Source organism: Pongo abelii, chromosome 7 (assembly GCF_028885655.2).
Source record: "Pongo abelii isolate AG06213 chromosome 7, NHGRI_mPonAbe1-v2.0_pri, whole genome shotgun sequence".
NCBI classification, from domain to species: domain Eukaryota; kingdom Metazoa; phylum Chordata; class Mammalia; order Primates; family Hominidae; genus Pongo; species Pongo abelii.
In genome coordinates this window covers 157338050-157360637 of record NC_071992.2, presented here as the reverse complement: position 1 = coordinate 157360637, position 22588 = coordinate 157338050, and the positions used below count along the sequence as shown (strand labels likewise).

The following is a 22588-nucleotide window of genomic DNA, read 5'->3' as shown; positions in this document are numbered from 1 at the left end:
TTACTGACTTTGCCCTGAAGAGCTTTAAAAAAAGTTTAAATGGGAATTGTGACAACCAGGCCCTGAAGAGCTTTAAAAAAGTTTAAATGGGAATTGTGACAATCAGAATGTTAAACATTGATATATTTTTTGTTTTATTTTTTTTGAGAAATAAAGGTCTCATTTTGTCACCCAGGCTGTAGTACCGTGAGTGGCATGTTCATAGCTTACTGTAACCTTGAACTCCTGGGTTCAAATGATCCTCCTACCTCAACCTCCCAAGTAGCTGAGACCACAGGCGCACACCACTGTGTCTGGCTAATTTTTAAAATTTTTTGTGGAGGAAGGCTCTCACTGTGCTTCCCAGGCTAATCTCAAACTCCTGGGCTCAAGTGATCCTCCTGCTTTGGCATCCCAGAGTGCTGGGATTGCAGGCATGAGCCATAGTGTCTGGCCTTGATGGTAAATTATTCATGTCCTAAAACCTGAACATAGGATATATCAGGAACACTTGAATTCAAGTGATAACCTTAAGCTGTTAATTTTATGTATTGATTTACGGAAAAATCTTTATACATTGGTTACAAACACTTAATAATCTTGGCATCTAACTATCCAAGCCAATTCATCAGTGCAGGAATGAGTGCCGTAGTACCACTTCAGTTTTCAGGCAAGAACAAGATAAATGACAACAGGAAATTTAAGAAGCTGCTCCGTGTTTGGCCATATTGGAGAGAGGGCAAGCAGAGAAGTTGGAAAAATGTCATTGAGGCATGTAAGCACAGCTTTCGTCTATATGGCATAGCTATATAGAGAAAATGAAGCCAACAATAATGAGATACTGAAAAACTAAGAGATTAGTTCCTTTCTAAAAGAAGCATTGCTCAGTTTGAAATGCTGAAGCAAAATGCTAAGAAATAAGGTTCACAAGTGGTCTTCATGATTGCAAACTCTAGGGTACTTTTTGTCTAAATGCATGGGACTTCTCATGGATGGTCAGGCCACTATGTTCAGTGGGTACGCTGTATACAAATATTACTTGCCGTCTGAAGCTTTGACTTTTTACTCAGTTTTGTGAAGAGCACATCCTTCTGGTCTTTATTTACACTTGTGATTCAGGAGTCGTGGCTGAAAGAAATAGTCATAAATCATAATAGCTGTCATGTGTCAGTCATTGTGTTAATTCAAGTCTTAATTCTTTACAGCAACTCAGTAAGGTTTTGATTACTATTCTCATTTTACAGATGAGAAACTGGGCTTAGAGAAGTTAAGAAAACAGTCCAAGATTCCTCGTGGTAGTATCAAGTTCTCCATTTCCTTACAGTAAAGTTTAGCCCTTAAGCTTAACCACAGTGCACAATTGGGAGTCATACATTTAACAGAGAAGAATAGTGCCACCTACTGAATTGCCAGTGACCCTTTCCCCTCTAGTATTGTACTTCCTTTTAAAATGTATCAGTCGTGTTAAAATGCAGTATTTCTGCAAAGCCTCCAAATTTCTTAATCATCTGTGTTGCTGGCTTATACTGAGGGAAGAGTGTAGTTTCATAAAATACTTGTAAAAACAGGGAAAATTTTGATTTCCTGATTCTGAAAGTGGGCAGGCAACTTTGCATAGGATCTTAACCTTCAGAGAAAGGAAGAGACGGGGATGAGTGTTTTTTCTTTCAATCTGTCTTTGCATATCATAGTGTTGTGAGTTGGGGTGGCAAGTAGGCAGTTTAGATTTTTACCCAGTACTCATGAATTCCAAATGGTTTAACAAAATATACAAACACTTCAGCATTTTTTCTTTGATAAACTGTCTGATTAAAGAGGATAGGTGTCTCAATAAAAATTTCAATGAAAAAGTGGCCAAAAGATTTGGACAGACATTTCATCCATTTCATATGAATGAGAGTAAGCACACAAAAAGATGTTCCACATTAGTAGTCATTAGGAAATGTAAATTACAACCACATGAGATATCATTGCAACCCTATTAGAATGGCTAATGTTAAAAACCAAAAAGAAGGTGACAGTGCCACATGACAAGAATGTGAGACAGTTAGTACTCTCCTGCTTTGCTGGTGGAAGTGCAAAATGTTATGATTGCTAAAGAAATCAGTTTGGCACTTTTTTATGAAATTGAACATAGACTTATCACCCAACCCAGCAGTCCTACTTCTAAATATTTACTCAAGAGAAATGAAAACATTTTCTTACAATGACCTCTGTGTGAACATTTATAGCAGCTTTATTCGTAATCACTGGAGACAGCTCAAATATCCGTCAGTTGGTAAATGGATAAACAGATTTTGGTACACCTATACAATGGAATCCTATGCAGCAATAAAAAGGAACTAACTGCTGACGCACCTAACAAAATGGGCAAATCTTCAAAGCAGTCTACTAAGTGAAAACACAAAACTCCATATAACTATGATTTCATTTATATAACATTTTGGTAAGACAAATCTGTAAGAACAGAAATAAAATCAGTGGTTGCCTGGGGCGGAAGGGAGAATTTGGGGGCACTTCTTGGGGTGATGGAAATAGTCTGTATCTTCAGCGTGGTCACGCAGACCCACTTGTATTAGGCTGTTCTTGCGTTGGTATAAAGAAATACCTAAGACTGGGTAATTTGTAAAGAAAAGAGGTTTAATCGGCTTACTGTTCTGCCGGCTGTACAGGAAACATGGCACTGGCTTCCAGGGAGGCGTCGGAGAGCTTTTACTCGTGATGGAAAGTGAAGTGGGAGCAGATGCGTCACATGGCGAGAGAGAACAAGAGAGAGAGTGGGAGGTGCCATACACTTTTAAACAACCAGATCTCACATGAACTCGCTTATCACCAAGGGAATGGCACTAAGCCATTCATGAGGAATACGCCCCCACGATCCAAACACCTCCTACCAGGCCCCACTTCCAACACTGGGGACTACATTTCAACATGAGATTTGGCTGGGAAACAGATCCAGTCCTTATCACCATCCACCTAATGTTTTTACCGTGCACGTTATGCCTCAAGAAATAAAACTTTAAAAAGAGAAGAAAAACGTGACTTATATGCAAACAGATATTATCCATATACTCTTGCACGCATATATGCGCGCGTGCACACACACACGCGCGCGCACGCACACACACACACACACACACACACACACACACACACACACACACACACACACACACACACTCTCTCTCTCTCTCTCTCTCTCTCTCTCTCTCTCTCTCTCTCTCTCTCTCTCTCTCTCATTCATTAGAGCTCGAATTTTCTTTCCAGTTGGATCAACATTTATTTGTCTGGATTAGATATCACCAAAGTTGAAGTGAAGTAGATTTCAGTGTAGACACTGCTTTTGAAAACACAATCTTGGAGACCTTGGTTCATTTATATAATCTGATTTATTTGTGGCCTAAAGGCTTTATATTTGTCTTTGTATAATGAGATTGTATATTATAAAGGTCATATAATTAGCAGAAATAAAAGATGTTTAAAAGTAATTTTAGTATTTGTTGCTCAAGTTCTTGTAGCTCTGGAGAAAAATAGTTTTATCAGTGTTATAAATAAAAATGCTATTTCTTATATTGATGAAACTATGCAGTCTTCAGCTCCATCTTTTAGTTAATAGTTAATGAGCTATAATGGTAGGGTACATTTATGTTTTAAACTGCTAGAATTAAGAATGTACACAGTAAGTCTAGGTGCAGAGGTTCATGCCTGTAATCCCAACACTTTGGGAGGCTGAGGTGGGAGGATTGCTTGAGCCCAGGAGTTTGAACAACATGGCAACACCTCATCTCTACAAAAATTTTAAAATTAGCCAGGTGTGGTGGCACACTACTGTGGTCCCAGCTACTTGGGAGGCTGAGGCGGGAGAATTGCTTGAGCCTGGGGGTGGTTAAGCTGCAGTGAGCTATGTTCACCCCACTGCACTCCAGCCTGGGCAACAGAGCAAGTCCCTCTCTCAATTAAAAAAACAAAACAAACAAACAAACAAAAACAAAAGTTAGCTGGGCATGGTGGTGCGTGCCTGTAGTCCCAGGTACTTGGGAGACTGAGGTGGGAGGATCGCCTGAGCCTGAGGGGTCAAGGCTGCATTGAGCTGAGGTCATGCCACTGCATCCCAGCCTGGGTGACAAAAGTGAGACCCTGTCTCCAAAAAAAAAAAAAAAAAGAGTTGCTCATTACTACTTTGTGGTACTTGTTGATGTCCTGTGGAGCAGCCATGTAGCATTTTTTTCCCCAATAAACTCTTGGTTAAAAAGCCACAACAGTGGGTAGGAGTGGAATCAAAGTAGAAAGTTGTATGTTCTAATTTTCATTTAAAACTCAGTTTATTTTAAATGATGAGCTCATCATTTTATGATCTTCAGGATATACTATAATGTGTGGCACTAATAGAATCAGTGATAGAATGAGGTGCATTACAGTAGGACTTCCTGAGTTGCTTTTTGTTTATTTAATGCATATGCTCTTCTGTGTCTTGAGGCGTGCCTTACTGTCTCCAGCAGATGAGACCTGTTTATTACAGCCTCTGCAGAGTACTATTTATATGTTGATCAAACAGTAAATATCTAATGGTAGCCTCTTTGACATTTGGTGTCTGGGAACAGGAGGGAGATTACTGATTGTTCTGCTTTTTATAGTTTATTGTCTCACTCCATCCCTGTATTTTTCTCTGGGAATGTCTTCATTAACTTAACCCTGGTTTTGAAGGCTTAAAAGTGTGCTGGTATGCTTTTTAGAATTGGTGACAGTTCTGGTTGGTGTAGCCCAGGTGGCAGTCATTCATGGTTCACTTGTCATTGCATGAACTTGGGATAGCTGTTCATATTGTGTTCATTTCAGTTGAATTTATGTGTGTGATTGTTGTATTACACATGTTGAATTTGTTTTTTTTTATTAAAAAAATTTTTTTGAGATGGAGTTTCGCTCTTGTCACTCAGGCTGGGATGCAATGGTGTGGTCTCAGCTCACTGCAACCACTGCCTCCTGGGTTCAAGCAATTCTCCTGCCTCAGCCTCCCAAGTAGCGCAGGTGCTCACCACCACGCCTGGCTAATTTTTGTAGTTTTAATAGAGACAGGGTTTTACCATGTTGTCCAGGCTGGTCTTGAACTCCTGATCTCAGGTGATCTGCCTGCCTCGGCCTCCCAAAGTGCTGGGATTACAGGCGTGAGCCGCTGCTCCCGGCCATGTTCATATTAAAAAAACAATTTTATTTTAAGCCTACAGCACCCAGTATTTTCAGGAAGCCTCCCAATCCCAGTACTACTAACCAGGCCCCACACTGCTTAGCTTTTGAGATTGGGTGGCATGGTCATATTTTGGCAAGTAATGTCCCTTATAGCAATTCTTTCCCTTGATACAGGATCCTGTCTGGAATCACTTGTAATATATAGTCTTGACTCTTTAGTCTTTTTTTTTTTTTTTTTTGAGACAGAGTCTCACTCTGTCACCCAGACTGGAGTGCAGTGGCACTATCTCATCTCACTGCAAGCTCCGCTTCCCGGGTTCAGGCCTGCCTGAGTCTCCTGCCTGAGTCTCCCAAGTGGCGCCATCCATACCCGGCCAATTTTTTTGTTTCACTGTTTTGGTCAGGCTGGTCTCGAACTCCTGACCTCAGGTGATCCACCCGCCTCGGCCTCCCAAATGCAAAGTAGCATTTCTTTCCTGATGTACAGGATGTTGTGTTGTTCATCATGAACATAACTGTTAATCCCAACTTCTTCAAGCAAAAGTCTGTATTTATTACTTGCCCATCCTATCAGGGATATGTCAGGATATGTCAATACAAACAGTAAGTGTAGCTGGAGCTAGTGATGAGTGAATGTGAATCAAGAAAGGTAAGTGGATTTATTCTTTCGTTCGACACAGTTGAGTGCCTTCAGTGGGCCAGGCCCCGTGCTCTACTCTGTTCTTTTGTTCATTTTTCCCCACTCATCTTTCAGATGATTGCTTGGTGATTTGGAGTTGTTTTTGGCACTTCACCTAGTTTTTGATGTATATTTTAGTAACTCAGTCTCTCCCTTTTAAAAGGTATCTTTCTCTCTTAATTTGTGACATCGAGATTATCACTAATAAATAGTTAATGCCAGAGCAGGACAAATATCAAAATAATTTTTCATTGTATAAACCTTTTACGAAATGATTTACCATAAAGTGAATAAATGTGTACATAATACCTAGTTTTTATCTCCTGGTGACAACAGCTTTGAAATAAAAAAAATCCTGGTAGAATAATGGTGTTTGGGTATATGTATGACATAGGTGACCTAGAATGAGGGACTAGATGTGGCCACATGGCCAGAATAGTATGTAAGATTTGACTGGGGAAGATTTGTGCAACCCCAAATGATAATTTTATTCTGGACCTGTAGGGTTGATGAAGGCTACCTGTTGGATTTGTGTGGAAACTGGATCCTAAATCTATCATCTTTTGATGGACTAGGGACAGATGAGACTTGATCATTGTTAGAGCTGAACTTGCAGTATATAGAGCTGAACTTGTATAGTACACATATCAATAGCAGTGATAGATTTGGGAAAACTTTGATCACTTATGTATGCTTGTTATCAATTTTTTTGGAATTTCTTGAATGAAAAATTTTGAATTAGTAAACATTTAAAAATAAAATGTATAGTTTTTTCGAATCTGGCTTTAAATGTTTAGAATAAGTCTCTGGATTTAAAGGTTAGGATATACTTTTATTCATTAGACAATAAAGTTTATTGTGTATACATCTGAAAGATTGTTCAGACTGTTGAAGATGTATCCTTTGTTTGCCCCAGCCCTTTCCTTTTCTTCCCCAACCCTACTTTTATTCATGTAAGAAGATGGAAGAGGGGAGGAAAGCAGGGTGTGACTTTTTATGCAAAAATATTCTTTTTTTAAAAAAAAATACTGAGAATGGGGTCTTACTGTATTGCCCAGGCAGGATTTGAACTCCTGGGCTCAAGCGATCCTCCTGCCTTAGCCTCCTGAGTAGTTGACATTACAGGCATGTACTACCACACCTAGCTAAAATATTTTGATTATGAAAACGAGTCAGTTTATAAGTGGATTTTATTGAGAAGAGGATAACAAAGCTTGGTCAAATGTTTGCATGGCATTTGTACAGTAATCATGATGGCTGTTTTTATTTTAGGACATACTGTGGCTGCTGCCAGACATTTACCCAAGGGGTGGTGCAGAGTTGTTTCCTCAGCTGAAGCTCTTTGTTTTGTACCACTGAGCTAAGGCTGGAGTTGCCCCTAAAGCAGTGGCAGGGCAGTTCCCACAAGGGAGTGCTCCAGACCATCCTGAGATGGGGCTGGTTGGGATTCTAAAGAAAGAAGTACTAAACACCAGGGTGATCAGTCTAGAGCATTTATTGGGGGAACTTACAGAGGATTGTGACAATCCTTGTGACAGACAGCAAAAAGGAGTGGGGCGGTGTTCTCTCTAGGTATGTCTGCAGCAAGGGGATTAAGGTGTGGAGTTTTTATGAGAGTTTGAGGAATTTGTCTCAGGTCCAGGGCTAGTTTCTTTCAGTGTTTTGTGCAGCAACTTAGATACCTTTATCAATGCCTGGGAATGTTCAAGGCTCCATACTGAGTTCAAGCCTGCTAGGGAAAACCTGCACATGGCTGGGTCACAGAGCGGTCAAAGCACTCTGGTATTTGGTCAAGACATAGAATGAAAGCACAGGGAACAGGACAGCCCTACACTAGTGGACTTAGTGATGGACACCTTCTATTTGCATTGTCTCTCTTTGCATGAGGGGAGACAAAGATACTCTCTATTTAGTACTGTGAATTGTGTTAGATGTGAAGAGGAGGTTGTATTGTCCTCTTAGATAACTGTTAGAATAATGTAGAGATCAACTAAGTTTGAGGATACAAAAAATGAGATTGTACTGAGTATAGTTTTCAACAGAAGAAATAATTTTGGTCATGTTCTTTTTGTTTTATTTGTAAGAGATGGAGTGTTGCTATGTTGCCTGGGCTGGCCTCTAACTCCTGGACTCTGGTGATCCTCCTGCCTCAGCCTCCCAAGTAGCTGGGACTACAGACTTGCAGCCATTGCCACTATGTCCAACTGAATCATATTCTATATGGAAAGATTACATTGTAGTAAATATGTGTTGTACTTTTGTGGTCACATTAAAAATATGTAAATGTATTTGATATATTTTGGGACTAGGAATATGTAGTTACATTAAACCCTGTATGTAGTAATGCCATTATTTTTGTTTTCTTTCCAATTTTTGTTAGATTAAATCAGATTTCTGTTTTTTTGTGTTTTCTTTTTAATTTTAATTTTTTACTTAAAGATGACATTTGATTTCCTTAAACTTGGGAGATACATACTAGCAAATTCCTGTAGTCAAAAGTGGTTCCTAGGTAATTCAAGGGTGCCAATTAGAGTATACTTTAAGCCACCTGTAATTATGTCCAGGCTTTATGTATACTTAGAGCATAAAAATAAACTTTCATTCTCTCATATTTAAGTCCATTTTATATAGACAAATTCATGGCATAACTTTATTTTCAGAAAAATCAGGTGTGGAAATACTTAAAACCACAGCTGAAGTAAATTATAATTTCCCCGGGAAGTAAGTTTAAAAGTATGCAATAATGATTATAAAAAGAAAATTTAAATTCTTTAACATATTTTTTTGCAGTTTCTTGCCCTCCATCACTTATTTAAAAAAATGGATGTTCTTAAAAATGTGCAAATTAGGTGTATATTTTAATAACATCTGTACTACAGGAGATCCATGTTTCTGTATTACATTAATATAAATCTTATTTGTCTAGGATCAGAAATCAAATGCTTTTAGTTGTTGCTGTTAATTATCTTTACATCTGTTTTTGATGTTTAGCTTTCCTGTTTGTGAGTAAACTACTTTATTAGCTATTAAGATGCATGGAAAGGCCATATCCCAAAAGAGCAGTAGTCATTATAATAGCTTTATGTAATTAACTGAAAGCAGTATTTTTCTCTAAAAGGTTTTCGTCTTAGAAAGTTAAAAAAAAAAAAGATGTTCTCTAGAATATCCTTTGTCCTAGTGGACTGATTAGCTGCAGATAATGGTAATTTTTATATTTAAAACTGTTGTGGGACTTAAGTTTAAAATTTTATGTAGTATTTCAAGTTCTAACTTTGCCATGCTTAAAAATCATAGCAACCAAAGTGTCTGATGTGATGTGTGCTGTGACACATTTGGAGATGGCTCTTTAATTTGCTGGTGGAGGTGTGAAGGTTAAGAAGGTCCAGTTTTTGCACTGGTTACAGATTGTTTCTGAGGTAGATCAAGATCTGATTTTTTTTTTTTTTTTTGGTCAACTAAAGATGCCCCTGAAACATAACAACAGCATTGATCAGGTGCAGTGAGTCAGGAAGGCCCCCACGTTTGCATACCGGGTAGAAAATAGGCCCAACAAGTTGTTCTTTTTGCTTTTAGTTGAACTGTCTTTTATTATAGTGGCCGCTCCTCCTGTGTTTTACCTTATACCTTGTTGTAGACTTCGTGAGTGCTCAATACATTGCTAAGAATTTAGGATGACGTTGATTTATCTATACAGTACATGTTTGTCTTCTCGACCTCTTTAGGTGATGTAGATGTATAAAAATTACAGTGCTCATTGATCCTGCTTCTCGTTTTCCCACAATTGATTTTATTAGTTAAAAAGATTGAATTCACAAAACCATAAGGTTCTGACCTACTTAATTTTTTTAATTTTAGAGACAGAGTTTTACTCTAGCTCAGGCTGGAGGGCAGTAGCACTATCATAGCTCACTTGTAGCCAAGCAGTCATCCCGTCTCAGCCTCCTGAGTAGCCAGGACTACAGATGCGTGCCACCATGCCTGGCTGATTTTTAAAAATTTTCTTTTTGAAGAGATGGGGTTTCACTTTGTTGCCCAGGCTCTGATCTACTCTTAAAAGATGAGGACAGGCCGGATGCAGTGGCTCACACCTGTAATCCCAGCACTTTGGGAGGTCAAGGCGGGTGGATCACAAGGTCAACACGGTGAAACCCTGTGTCTCCTAAAAATACAAAAAATTAACCAGGCGTGGTGGCGGATGCCTGTAGTCCCAGCTACTCAGGAGGCTGAGGCAGGAGAGTGGCATGAACCTGGGAGGTGGAGCTTGCAGTGAGCCAAGGCAATAGAGCGAGACTCTGTCTCAAAAAAAAAAAAAAAAAAAAAAGATGACATACTGAGCATTAAGATTACATGAACAGCGCATTAGGAAAAAAACTTTCATTTTGTTGGTTTCAAATAACAGAGTGAATCTCAGATAGAGGTCTTTGCAAGCCAGTTTGGCATTGGACTCAGCTTAGAACCCCTCCCCGTCTTCCCTTGTCTCTAGTATAGGATAACCCTGTTTATATTCAGGTGAGGTATTAATAACTTTCTTCTGGGAGGACCTGTCTGCAGTTGATGGGTCCTGAGGCCAGAGAACCATGGATACATCGCAGCCTAGGTGTTATTTATGCTCTGTAAGAATCTGTCAGGATAAGTCACTCTGAGGCATAGGTGCTTACCTCTGGACCTGGGGTGCTTGCCTTCAGTGAATTGTAATCCTGATTCTTGATTCCTTCTTGAGTTGTTAATATGAATCATTTTTTCTTTTCCACAGTAGCTCCTGCTATAATATGCTCTGGGGCCGTGGGACATTTCATGGGTGTAAAGTAGCTTTTTTCCTTCTGTTTGGTTTTATCGTTTATGGACAGTTTGTCTAATAGATATAAAATAAACATTTATATGTTGTTGAAAAGTTGTTCCTATCTCCCCCTTTCTTTAATGCTCTCATAGTTCTAATTAGCTATACACACTTAACAATTGTGATAATACTTTTAACCTCTGATTGACAACTTACTTAAGATCATGTGTCACTTGTTAATGTTGTAATTGCAGTGCTGATTCAAACTTCAAAATGGAGTTTTTTATGTCTTTTCTACATAAACACAGTAACAGTCTAATCTCTCTAACTCCATTTTGATGTCTTTTCCCTACAGAAAAGAAAACATCTTGCTAGAGAGAGATCAATAGAGAGTTGTTTTCAGAAGTGAACTTTATATGCAGAAAATAGGAATAAGTCTATAATAACAGATGGTCAGAAAATTTCATCACTTTCATAGCAGAGGCTTAGCAGAATATAACTTGATAAACATTACTTGTTTAAAACTTTTGAGGCCGTTTAGCAGGAACATTGGGGAGGTGTTATTTCTCATGGGTGGTTTAGATCTCTTAGAGCGTTCTGGGCCATTGTAAGGTCTTGTGCATTTGTTCTGAGTCAGATGAGAAGCCACTGGAGGATCTTGAGCAGAGGCGTGACGTAAATTTTAAGAGACTTGTTGGGATGGTTGTGTTCTAAAGATAAGGAATCAAGGATGATGTCAAGGTATTTTCATTAGCAGCTAGGAGAATGGAGTTGCTAATTTCAAAAAATTTTTTATTTTTTTATTTTTTAGAGACAAAGTCTCCTTATGTTGCTCAGGATGCTAGAGTGCAGTGGCTATTCACAGGTGTGATCATGGTATGCTGACGGCCTCAGACTCCTGTCCTTAAGCTATCCTCCTGCCTCAGCCTCCTGAGTAGCTGGGACTACAGGCGCATGACACTGACCCTAATGCTATTTACTGATTTGGGAAAATCTGTTTCAGGATTAGGTTTTGAGGGGAAAGCCAAGGGTTTATTTTCAATTTCTTATAATTGTAAACAAGATTTTAGAGCAATGATTTATTAGATTTATGATTTCTTTTCTTTAATGTTTATAGTTCCTTTAGGAATTTTAGTTATTTATTTGTATTTCTTTTTCTTTCTTGGTTGATCTTCTAGAACTTGTTGTTTCTGAATACCAACTGGTGGCTTTTATTTGTTAAAGGTTTTTTTTTGTCCTTTAGCTCTATGTCATTTATTTTATATTTATCGGCTCCTTTTCCTTATCTTCCTCTTGTGTGGAACTTTAATCTTTGTCTTGTAAGACTTGAAAATCTCTACTCACTGCCTTTTAGAGGCTTTGTGTCTTTTTTTTTTTAATTGACGTATAATTCACATACTATACAATGAGTACAATCACCACCATCAATTTTAGAAATTTCCATCACCCCAAAAGGAAACCCCATACCCACCAGCAGTCACTCTTTATTCCTTATCTTCAGCCCAAGGAAACCACTAATCTACTTTCTTATAGATTTACCTATTCTGGACATTTTATATAAAAGGAATCATGCTGTATGTGGTCTTTTGTGGCTTCTAACACTTGGCATAATGTTTTCAAGATTCATCCATGTTGTAGCATGTATCAGTACTTCATTCCTTTTCATTGCTGAGTAATATTTGACAATAAATATACCTTTATACAGTAAGAATACTAATGCTCTAGGATTTAGCCTTCCAAAACCTTGCCTGATTTTTCCGTCTTCTGTCAGCAGTTTTCTGTGAATGCGCAGCCTAGATTCTCCGCCTGCTTCTTCTCAGAATTGGTAAATACATACCAAAGGTAAAAGTAACTTCAAAAGATCAGCTGAACTTCTGTGGTTTTGAAGTTTTTTAGCCCCTCCTGTTCTTGCTGATCAAACAGCAAGAATCAAACAGATGATTTTTATATTTTATGCAATTCTTCTATTTTTTTCTAAAGGAAATGCTCTTCTATTGCCAGCTGTTGTATCTCTCTTGGATTTAGAAATCTCAAGTCTTTTTTTTTTTAATTACCGTTGTTAGAGATCCTGGTTTTAAAAAGTCAGGGGGCCATGTGCGGTGGCTCACACCTATAATCCCAGCACTTTGGAAGGCTGAGGCGGTTAGATCATCAGAGGTCAGGAGTTCAAGACCAGCCTGGCCATATGGCAAAACCCCATCTCTACTAAAAATGCAAAATTAGCCAGGTGTGGTGGCACACACCTGTAATCCCAGCTACTTGGGAGGCTGAGGCAGGAGAATCACTTGAACCCAGGAGGCAGAGGTTCCAGTGAGCTGAGATCACCCCACTGCACTCCAGCCTGAGCGACAGAGCAAGACTTCATCTCAAAAAAAAAAAGGGGAAGGAAGACTCTTAGTAAGTTAGCTGTATACAAACCCCCGTCTCGTTTGTCTTCTGTTGTGCCCTGATGAGGCAGTTGATTTTATTCTCTGCTGCTGTTAGTCAGGATCCTTGGACAGAAAAAGAGTGAATGAATACATTATTTCTGCTGTATCATAGAAGATGCAAATATCCATAATTTATTGATTTTGCTAACAAGTTTTTATATGGCATGCTTCCTTTAAAATTCAGACGTTTTATGAATTCAAGAGTTTGCTGGTCCAGTGTAAAAATTACATTGTAATTATTTCAGTTAAAATAGATATGGCTTTGACAGTTTTGCTTACTGTAGTTCTGGTCCCTGAAAAAAGAAATGGTGGCTCACGTCTGTAATCCCAGCACTTTGGGAGGCTGATGCGGGTAGATCACTAGAGGTCAGGAGTTCGAGACCGGCCTGGCCGAGATGGTGAAACCCCGTCTCTACTAAAAAATACAAAAATAAACTGGGTGTGGTGGTGGGCACCTGTAATCCCAGCTACTTGGGAGGCTGAGACAAGAGAATTGCTTGAACCTGGGAGGTGGTGGTTGCAGTGAGGCAAGATATACTACTGCACTCCAGCCTGGGCAACAGACTTTATCTCAAAAAAAAAGAAAAAAAAGAAATGTTAAATATTTTTATTCTGAGAGTGGAACTTTAAAAATTGAGTGATTACGTTTAACATGCATTGAGCAGAAACGTTTCTAGTTTCACAAACCCCTGAGAGTCGTGTGGTTGAGGAGAATGGGGTCAGTGGGGGAAAGAGTAGAATGTGGAAATGGATCTTTGGACAGTGCCAGTAGGACTAGGCTGAGGCATTTGTCTTGACATAATATCTAAAGAGTCACCAAAAACCTCAATAATTAAGATAAACAGTAATTTAATGCGGCCTTTTTTTTTTTTTTTGAGACTGGGTCTCTGTCTCCCAGGCTGGAGTGCAGTGGCCCAATCACGGCTCATTACAGCCTCTACCTTCTGGGCTCAAGCAGCCCTCCCACCTCGGCCTCCCAAGCTGGGACTATAGGTGTGTGCCACCACAACCAGCTATTTTAAAATTTTTTTGTAGAGATGGGGTCTCACTATGTTGCCTAGGCTGGTCTCGAACTCCTGGGCTCAAGTGATCCTCCTGCCTTGGCCTCCCAAAGTGCTGGGATTACAGGCATGAGTCATCACGCCTGGCCTACAGTATTTTTAAGAATCAAAAATTTATGCAAAAAAATCTGTAATGAACAATATACTTTTATTTTTATTTTTAAATTTTTTTTAAAACCACAAGGTCTTGTTCTGTCACCTAGGCTGATGTGCATGGGCACAATCATGGCTCATTGCAGCCTCAGTCCCCTCCGTCTCAAGCAATCCTCCCACCTCAGCCTCCTGAGCAGCTGGGACTACAGGCAGGCACCACCACGCCCACCTAATTGTTTTGTATTTTTTATAGAGTTGGGGTTTCATCTTGTTGCCTAGGCTGAAGATATATTTTAAAGTAAGTTTTAAGAAGGTATAGAAGAGTATGTAGAACGCGTTATATTGGTGTAATGCAAAAGAAACTGTATTTGCATATGTGCATTCTTGTATATGCATGGAACACCTCCAGAAGGTTACACAAACAATTAGGAACAGTGATTCTATCTAGAGAGAATGTGATGGAAAGAAAATAGGGTGAAGGGGGGGTGATGTTTATGGTTCATTGCATATCCATGTGAATATTGTACCATGTATTTAATAATTTTCTTTTTCTTTTTTTTTTTTTTTTTTTTGAGACAGTCTCGCTCTGCTGTGCAGGCTGTAGTGCAGTGGCGTGATCTCGGCTCACTGCAGCCTTTGCCTTCTGGGTTCAAGCAATTGTGCCTCAGCCTCCTGAGTAGCTGGGGTTTCAGGTGTATGCCACCACACCCTGCTAATTTTTGTATTTTTAGTAGAGATGGGGTTTCACCATGTTACTCAGGCTGGTCTTGAACTTCTGGCCTCAAGTGATCTGCCCACCTCAGCCTCTCAAAGTGCTGGGATTACAGATGTGAGTCACTGCTCCTGGCCTGTATTTTCTTTTTTTCCAATTAAACTTACAGCAAATATACCATGCAGGTGTATTTTCTGATCAAAAGAATAAATGTAAAAAGTAAATATTTTAAGGAAACAATATCCAGTAAAGTCCTCAGTACTTAGAAATGAAATACCTTTCTAAATAATACATGAGTCTAAAATCAAAAGAGAAATTAGAAAATGTTTCAAAACTAGAAAGTTATTTGAAACAGAATAGTAAAAATATAACATCAGTCTTTATTATGCAGCTTGAAAGAGTACTTAAGAGGGAACTTTATAACTTTAAGTGCTTATTTAACTAAAAGGAAAGAAGCATCAGTTGTCTATGTTTTTACCTTAAGAAGCTACAAAAACCCAAAATAATGAGAGGTAAAGAGAGATCAGGAGAGTGTGGCACATTGAACATAGGACAGAAGAAAAAGCAGTTTTAAAATATCTATTTCTCTTGAAATCCTTGCAATTTAGGACTGGGAGCTGCCTTATTCTTTTGATATGTTTCTGTTTTTGTTGTTAATGAATATTTTCCAATGTCAGTGAAAAATTTTCAGACACAACATTTAAAAATAGTCATTCATTTTGATGTTCCGAGGTTTATTTATTCATTCTCCTTCTATTAAGCATGTAGGCTGTTAACAGTGTTTCAGTATTACAAATAAACCTATTATAAGCCTCAAACTGCCTTAAAACTTAGAGGAGATTTATTGGAGGTTTATTAGACCAATTTACTAGAAGTTAGACTTCTGGGTACTCTGATTTGTGTGCTTGTCTCCTGATGGTTTGTCAACTCCTTACGGGATAGGACTTTGTTCCAATTCTTTTGGGATCCCTACTGCTTAATTTATTGCCTATGCACAGAAGAGGCAGACAGTAATGACGCACTTACAGTGACATGGAGCCTTTATTATGGGTACTCTCAAAGCCGTTTATGCTTATAATATTTAATTATCGTAACTGTGAAAAATACATACCATTTTAAACTTTATTTAACTGACAAGAAACTAAGTTATAGAGAGAAAGTTAAAAAAAAAAAAAAAGTACCAGGGTCACACATCTAATACCATGTGGCAGAGTTTGAGTTTTAGGATACTTGAAATAAACTGCATGGACCTTTAAATTTAGGGTGATGGAAAAGATGATTTGGCCTTCGGAGTTGCATGCGGCTTTGACATTTTACTTTTACAGTCTAATTGTATCACAAGTCCTTTACTTGTGTATGTGAGCCTCAGTTTTCTTTTTCTTGAAAATGATGCTATTAGTAATTACCTCCAAGTTTATTAGGGGGGCACATTTTAAAACACACACACATAAAGCCACCTTGTACAGGGCTGGAACAATATAAGCCCTTAGTCAGTGATTGGTTATTGTCTCTTTTTCCTGTCTCTTTCACTTTAGACTTGTTCTTAAACTCTCAAAGCTTTTCTCTTCATTTATAAAAGTAAACATAATTACATTTGCAGATTTGTTGTAAAATATAAATGAGATTTATTCTTTAAAAATGGTTTTAACATTTTTTAAGTTAAAAAATTGTGATAAAAATAAATTTTAAAAAATTTGAAATTTGACATTTACCAGTTTTTAAGTGTACTTACTGTTCCAGTAGTATTAAGTGTATTACATTTTTGTGAAACAGATCTCTAGAATTTTTTTCATCTTGAAAATATGAAGCTCTATGCCCATAAAGCAGCTTCTCTCCTTCCAGCCTCGTCCCCCACCATTCTACTACCTACTTCCATAAATTTGACTACTTTAGATATGTTATATAAGTGGAATCATATGTTATTTATTCTTTTGTGACTGACTTATTTCACTTAGCATAATGTCCTCAAGGTTCAGCATGTGTTAGAATTTCTTTCCCTTTCAAGGCTGAATAATATTTCATTGAATTTATATACCACATATTGTTTATTCATTTGTGGATGAACACCTGGGTTAATTCTACCTTTTGGCTATTGTGAATAATGCTTCTATGAATATGGGTATTTGAATATCTCTTGCAGAACCTGATTTCAATTCCTTGGATTATACCCAGAAGTGGGATTATTGAATCTTTATGGTGGTTCTAGTTTTAATATTTTTAGGACCATCCATGTTTTTTTCCATAGCAGTTGTACCATTTTACATTCCCACCAACAATACACAAGGGTTTCGATTTCTTCATATCCTTGCCAAACCTTATTTTCTGTTTTTTAAAAAAGTAGCAGCCATTATAATGGGTGTTAGGTTGGTTTTAACATTTTTTAATGATACAGATTTTTAGATAGAATTAGGAAAGTGACTCCTGAAATTTCTTGGTAAGCTGGAATAACATCCATTCATGCCAGCATGACAAAACCAGAAGCATACGGGAGGGAAATTGACAAAGAAGGCCAACTACTATGTAGCTCCGTTTGGAAAGAAGAAAAGCTGTCTTATTTATGTCTGTTGCTTGGAATATAGATATGATGAGGGATAGATCCACATTAGATGCTACTGATATTTTATTTATATATATATATATACACACATATATATATATATATATATTTTTTTTTTTTTTGAGATGGAGTTTTGCCCTTGTTGCCCAGGCTGGACAATCTCGGCTCATTGCAACCAGGTTCAAGTGATTCTCCTGCCTCAGCCTCCTGAGTAGCTGGGATTACAAGCATGTGCCACCACGCTCGGCTAATTTTTTGTATTTAGTACAGATGGGGTTTCACCATGTTGGTCAGGGTGGTCTTGAACTCCTGATCTCAGGTCATCCACCTGCCTCGGCCTCCCAAAGTGTTGGGATTATTACAGGCATGAGCCACCACGCCTGGCCTGATACAGAGTATGGAGTCTGTAGTAATGGTTAGCTTTTTCAGGCCATCATGAGGGATAAATTTAAAATGTATATTGTTGATTTTTCACTTTTAGCTGAGAAATGCAGGTTGTAGAAGGGATTTACATTCACCACAAGGGGTCCTCCTGACACCATCAGACCCCCAGGCCAGTATTAATATGTCTGCGACTGCAAAGCCCAATTTCTGACAAGTAACCCAGAGCATTTACAGCCTGATCAGTGGTTTTCTATGTTTCAGTTAGCTTGGAAAGTTAACCTAACTTGGAAAGACACAATTGCTTGATACTGTTGCTATTTGTTAAATAAGGTGAGCAGTCAGACGGTGGATAAATTGCATTTATAGGGTAAAAAAAATTGATGGTGATGAAATAAGTTGCATGTGTGTATATGCATTTTTCATAAAATAAAAGTTCTATGTTTGTTTTGGGCAATGTTAGCGTTAAGTAACCACTGGATTGCCTTTTGATATTTGCATTATTATGGTCAGTATAAGCAATAAAAAAACACTCTGTTTTATAACATATATGGGTAGATTGAACACTTTGGTGAGCTTCTTGTTCTGTCCTGTGTTGTCATGCTTCTACCACTGCATCTGAAAAACTAATGCAGCATCTTCTTACAGATTTCAGGAGCCTTTAAGAAAAAAGCAATTACAGCAGTTAACCTCTCAGCAGTTTCTAAATCTGGAATTTAGCTTTGATCTTTGTATATATGTCAAAACAGAAATAAGAAATTGTCATTAATTAGAGTCTGTAAAAATACTACTTAGATTAATAAGGTCAGGGTTTTGTTGTCTTTGCCTTTTTAGATAATGAAATAGTTTTTATGCCGTTAATTTTAGAGGTACTTGAGAATACACATTTTATTGTCTTATCCAATTGGCAGAAATATTAAATAAGATTTTCATGGTAAGAGTTGCATTTTCCCATCTATTTTTTGTATTTCATTGTTGGTTAATTTAGTGGTTATAGTTATTTTCTGGTGACTTTGATATATCTGTCAAGTACCAGCCACATGTCTAGTAGGTAGTGTGATGACTTTTATCTGAATTCGTATTGGGGCAGGATTACTGACACTAGAGGACTATCACATGAGCCTCACGATTTGGTGAATTAGGGTGTTGCATGGGGATAAGAGCAGCTTATTTGTCCCATATTCTTTGCTGTGTTTCTTCTCTTCCTTTCTTTGTCCCGTTGGTCCTCACTGTGATTCATTTACCCTTTGTAGGCCTGTTTCCAGACTCTTCTCTGGAAACCTTTGTAGCATCTGGAGGTAGGTGATACTATAGGTGGTGGTTTAACTGTGTCATCTGGCTGGTGTCCAAGTGCCTGATGCATATCCCAGCTCTGCACCTGACCAATTAGTTTTAATATTAGGTATGTTACTTAATTTCTCTGTTCCTCAGTTTGTTCATGTGTCATACATGGATTGTAATATCATCTGTGTTATTGGTTGATAAAAGTATTGAGAAAATAGGTGTAAAGCACTGCAGCAAATTGGTGAAGTACATGGACTCTGTAGCCAGACTGCATGAGTTTGATTTCCAGCTTTGCAACTCAAAAGTTCTGCGACATTGTGAATTTAAGTTACCTGGCCTCTGTGTGCTTCGATTTCTTCATTTGTAAAATGGGGATAACGGTATCTACCCCATGGGTAGTTTGTTGTGATAGGTAGACGAGTCATCATTTTTAAAGTACTTGGAAGAAGGCTTGGCACAGAGTTAGCATTTACCTGATATCATCATGTCAAAATTATATTTTCATTATTATTAGCGTTGCTATTACGCTATTTTGTGACTGGCACGTAGTACTCAGTAAGTGATAGGTATTGTTACTGTCCTCATTTTACTGATGAAGAAACTGAAGTTCAGGATGTTGAAATGATTTTCTTTGTCTCACAGGCAGAACTGGGGCTCCTTTGCATCTTCCAGTTACAAATTCAGTGCCTTCTGCAGTTTCCCCAGAGCTCCTCAAGAATAACGGAAGGGAGGTATAGTAATGGTTAAGAAACTTTGCAAAGAAAGTGAATAATGCCAGTACTGTCACCTTTTGGAACTTGTTGGTATTTCCTGTTGTCTGTCTGTCTTTGGAAGGTGATTAGATTTATTATGACTAATATTTCTTTGATCTTAACCAAGTCATAATTGTTGTGGATAGACTAAAATTTTTGAAAAATTGTTTTCGTGGTGGAAACAGCAAGACAAAATGACAGGAATGGTAATTAGTAATCTTACGGGAAATGAGTGCAGTATAAGATACCTGACATTCTAAAGTTAGGATATATTGTAATTATCAAGTGCTAATTGGAGGAACCATATTGTAAAACTGTCGAAATTATTTAAATCTGTAACTCCCTGATTAATGCAAACATAAAAGAGGTGAAAGATGATATATTTAGAAGTATACATGTATAATATGAATAATAATTTTTTTTTACATTCCTCCTGTTGACTGGCATAAAAGCATTTATCAGTGCTTTACTTTGCCAAGTAGTGCTGCCTTGGTGTTTGGTATTCCTTAAGAGAGACGAAATTATGACAATTATATGAGAAATGTGAAAGTTAGGCTGGTATTTTGTGAACTGCTTTTGGTGACATTTACAAGTAGTTCATTTCCTAATAGTTCATTCCCAGGGACCTTCTCATATATGGCCAGGGTTTTGTAGGTAAGTCAGATTGGACAAAATTGTACATCATATGAAGGGGTTTAGAGTTCTCTCTTATGCTTACTGATCTTGCTTATAACATTGTTTGCAACCGTAATGATTTTATCTAATCTCACACACTATTTTCATTTGTGCTCTATTAAAATTTGCGGTGAAGTTCTAATAGTATCAGTACTAAAAGTATGTGATTTATTTTTTTATGTGGGGTGGGAAGAGGCAGTTTACATGATTTTCCTAGACTTTACGTCCGTTTTTCTTTTCTCATATTCTTGAGAAAGCAAAGTTTTCATAATGTTTAGTTCACTTATTCATTCAATAAATACGTACTAAGCCTTCATACTGTACTGAGATCTGGAAGTGAAACAGTGCCCAGGATGGAGGCAAGCCATACTGTCACTGATGTCCAACACATACATATACCTTCCCTGTGACCATAGCCTTGAAAAGAAAACAAATTCTCTTTGCCATCTTCTCATTACTTAGAGGTGATAGGAGGGTGGTGGAATATGGCCTACACATCTTACCATTTTAGTAAGGCCCTGGAGACAATATATACAGAACAGACAATTTCCTTCTGTCACGGAGCTTGCATTGTAGTGGGGGTAGCCAGACAATAAAAATGTTGAAGTAAATCATGAGGTGTTTTAAAAGGTATAAGTGCTGTGGGAATAAAATGAAGCAGGGAGAGCAGATGGGCCATGCAGTTTCAGACAGGGTGGTCTGGATAGGCCTTGTTGAGTAGGCGACATTTGAGCATAGATGTGGCAGGGGAAAGGGAGCAAGCCATGTGGATAACGCGGGGGCAAGAGTGTCCCACGTAGAGGGACAGGCAGTGCAGAGTCCCTGACGTCGGCAGGGAGTGGCAAGGAGGTCAGTGTGGTTGTGTCAAGGAAACTAGGGGATCTTTGGCGATAGAGGGGAGCCATAACATGCACGGCCTTGCAGACTGTGCTAAGTATGTAGGTGCTGAATCTGGGAAAGTTGGGGAACTGTTGGTGAGTTTTAAGCAGAGGAGTAAAGTTGTGTGATTGATGTTTTGGAAGGATCAGTGCACAACTCAAAAGGGTTGTGAATAGAGTGTAGGGCGGTGAGAGCTGGAGCAGAGAGACCAGGTAGGAGGCGTATGGCTGTAATCCAGGCAGCCTGGGCCGGGGTGAGGCCAGGAGATGTGGTGAGAAATACATGTATTCTGGTTATATCTGGAAGGTAAAGATAAGAGTTTACTTTTCAAGTAGGATTTACCAGAATTGCTTTAAAATATGCAATTTTTAAAAGAGGTTGGTGTAAAGGTCACAGAACTTTTAAATACGTGGTTGGCTTTTATATTAGTATGTAGAATTCATAAATAAGGGAATATAGAGGACTGCTTACTCTTTTTCACTTATGTTGCCATTAACTGTAGTCTGTTTCTGTTCTTTTCAAGATGTCACTGGATTAGGAATTTAAAAGCATAATTCGTCTTTAATATTTAGCAGGAAGAAAATAGTAAACCCTGTATCACCAAACTAGCCAGTACTTGCCTCATTTTGCAGCTCTTTGACCTTGGGCAAGTTGCTTGGCCTCTCTGAACTTCATTTTCGTCTTCTATGAAAACAGGGAAGTAGCTGCTTCACTGAGATTGTGTTATGGGTTAAATGCAGTTATTTTATATATAACTATAGTTGCTCAATAAAAGGTATAGGTTATTGTTAGCAGTATCACCTGTATCCTCTTCAGCTCTTCTCTGTGGCGTGAGTTGGTTCCTAACATTTCCATAGCTGCTGTTTCAATCTGGTCTCTACTTAGTCACCTTGGTCTCTGGCCTGGAGAATTTATGCTCTTTCATATCTTAACATCTTCCCATACTCTCAAGATCTTGCACGTTAGGGGATGATATTTGGATATTGAAATAAATTATGAAGTAGTTGCAGGGGTAGGAGAGAAAGCCCCCATCTACTGGTCGCTTTAAAGTCACAGAAACCAGGTTCATCCCTCTCCCTCATTCTCTCCATCACTTTTCTTGTTTGTCCTCTCGTCCTCTCTGTCACTGTGACTGCATTAGCTCCA

At 38.3% G+C, this 22588-nt stretch overlaps 1 protein-coding gene and 1 long non-coding RNA gene across 28 annotated transcripts in view; one reads left to right on the top strand and one right to left on the bottom strand.

The window, feature by feature from the left end:
• Positions 1 to 22588, top strand: part of PTK2 (protein tyrosine kinase 2) — a 341630-nt gene that overhangs the window by 57467 nt on the left and 261575 nt on the right. For 17 of the 27 annotated variants that reach the window (XM_063726842.1, XM_063726841.1, XM_063726840.1 and 14 more), the window contains one exon: positions 19779 to 19863. The exons of 7 other annotated variants lie outside the window; for them this stretch is intronic. Coding sequence is in view for 16 of the 20 variants with exons in the window: in XM_063726841.1 (XP_063582911.1) it covers positions 19779 to 19863 (85 nt within the window). In the remaining 4 variants the exon portion in view is untranslated. Of the gene's footprint in view, positions 1 to 19778; positions 19868 to 22588 lie in introns of all 27 variants that reach the window. 3 more of the 27 variants (XM_054518900.2, XM_054518898.2, XM_054518889.2) reach the window with 1 other exon arrangement.
• LOC129047562 (uncharacterized) overlaps positions 11020 to 22588 on the bottom strand; it is a 40429-nt gene continuing 28860 nt past the window's right edge. Inside the window, exons 2-3 of the long non-coding RNA XR_008509341.1 lie at positions 13038 to 13111; positions 11020 to 11329 (exon numbers count right to left, since the gene is read on the bottom strand). This is a non-coding gene — a long non-coding RNA (uncharacterized LOC129047562). The remainder of the gene's footprint in view (positions 11330 to 13037; positions 13112 to 22588) is intronic.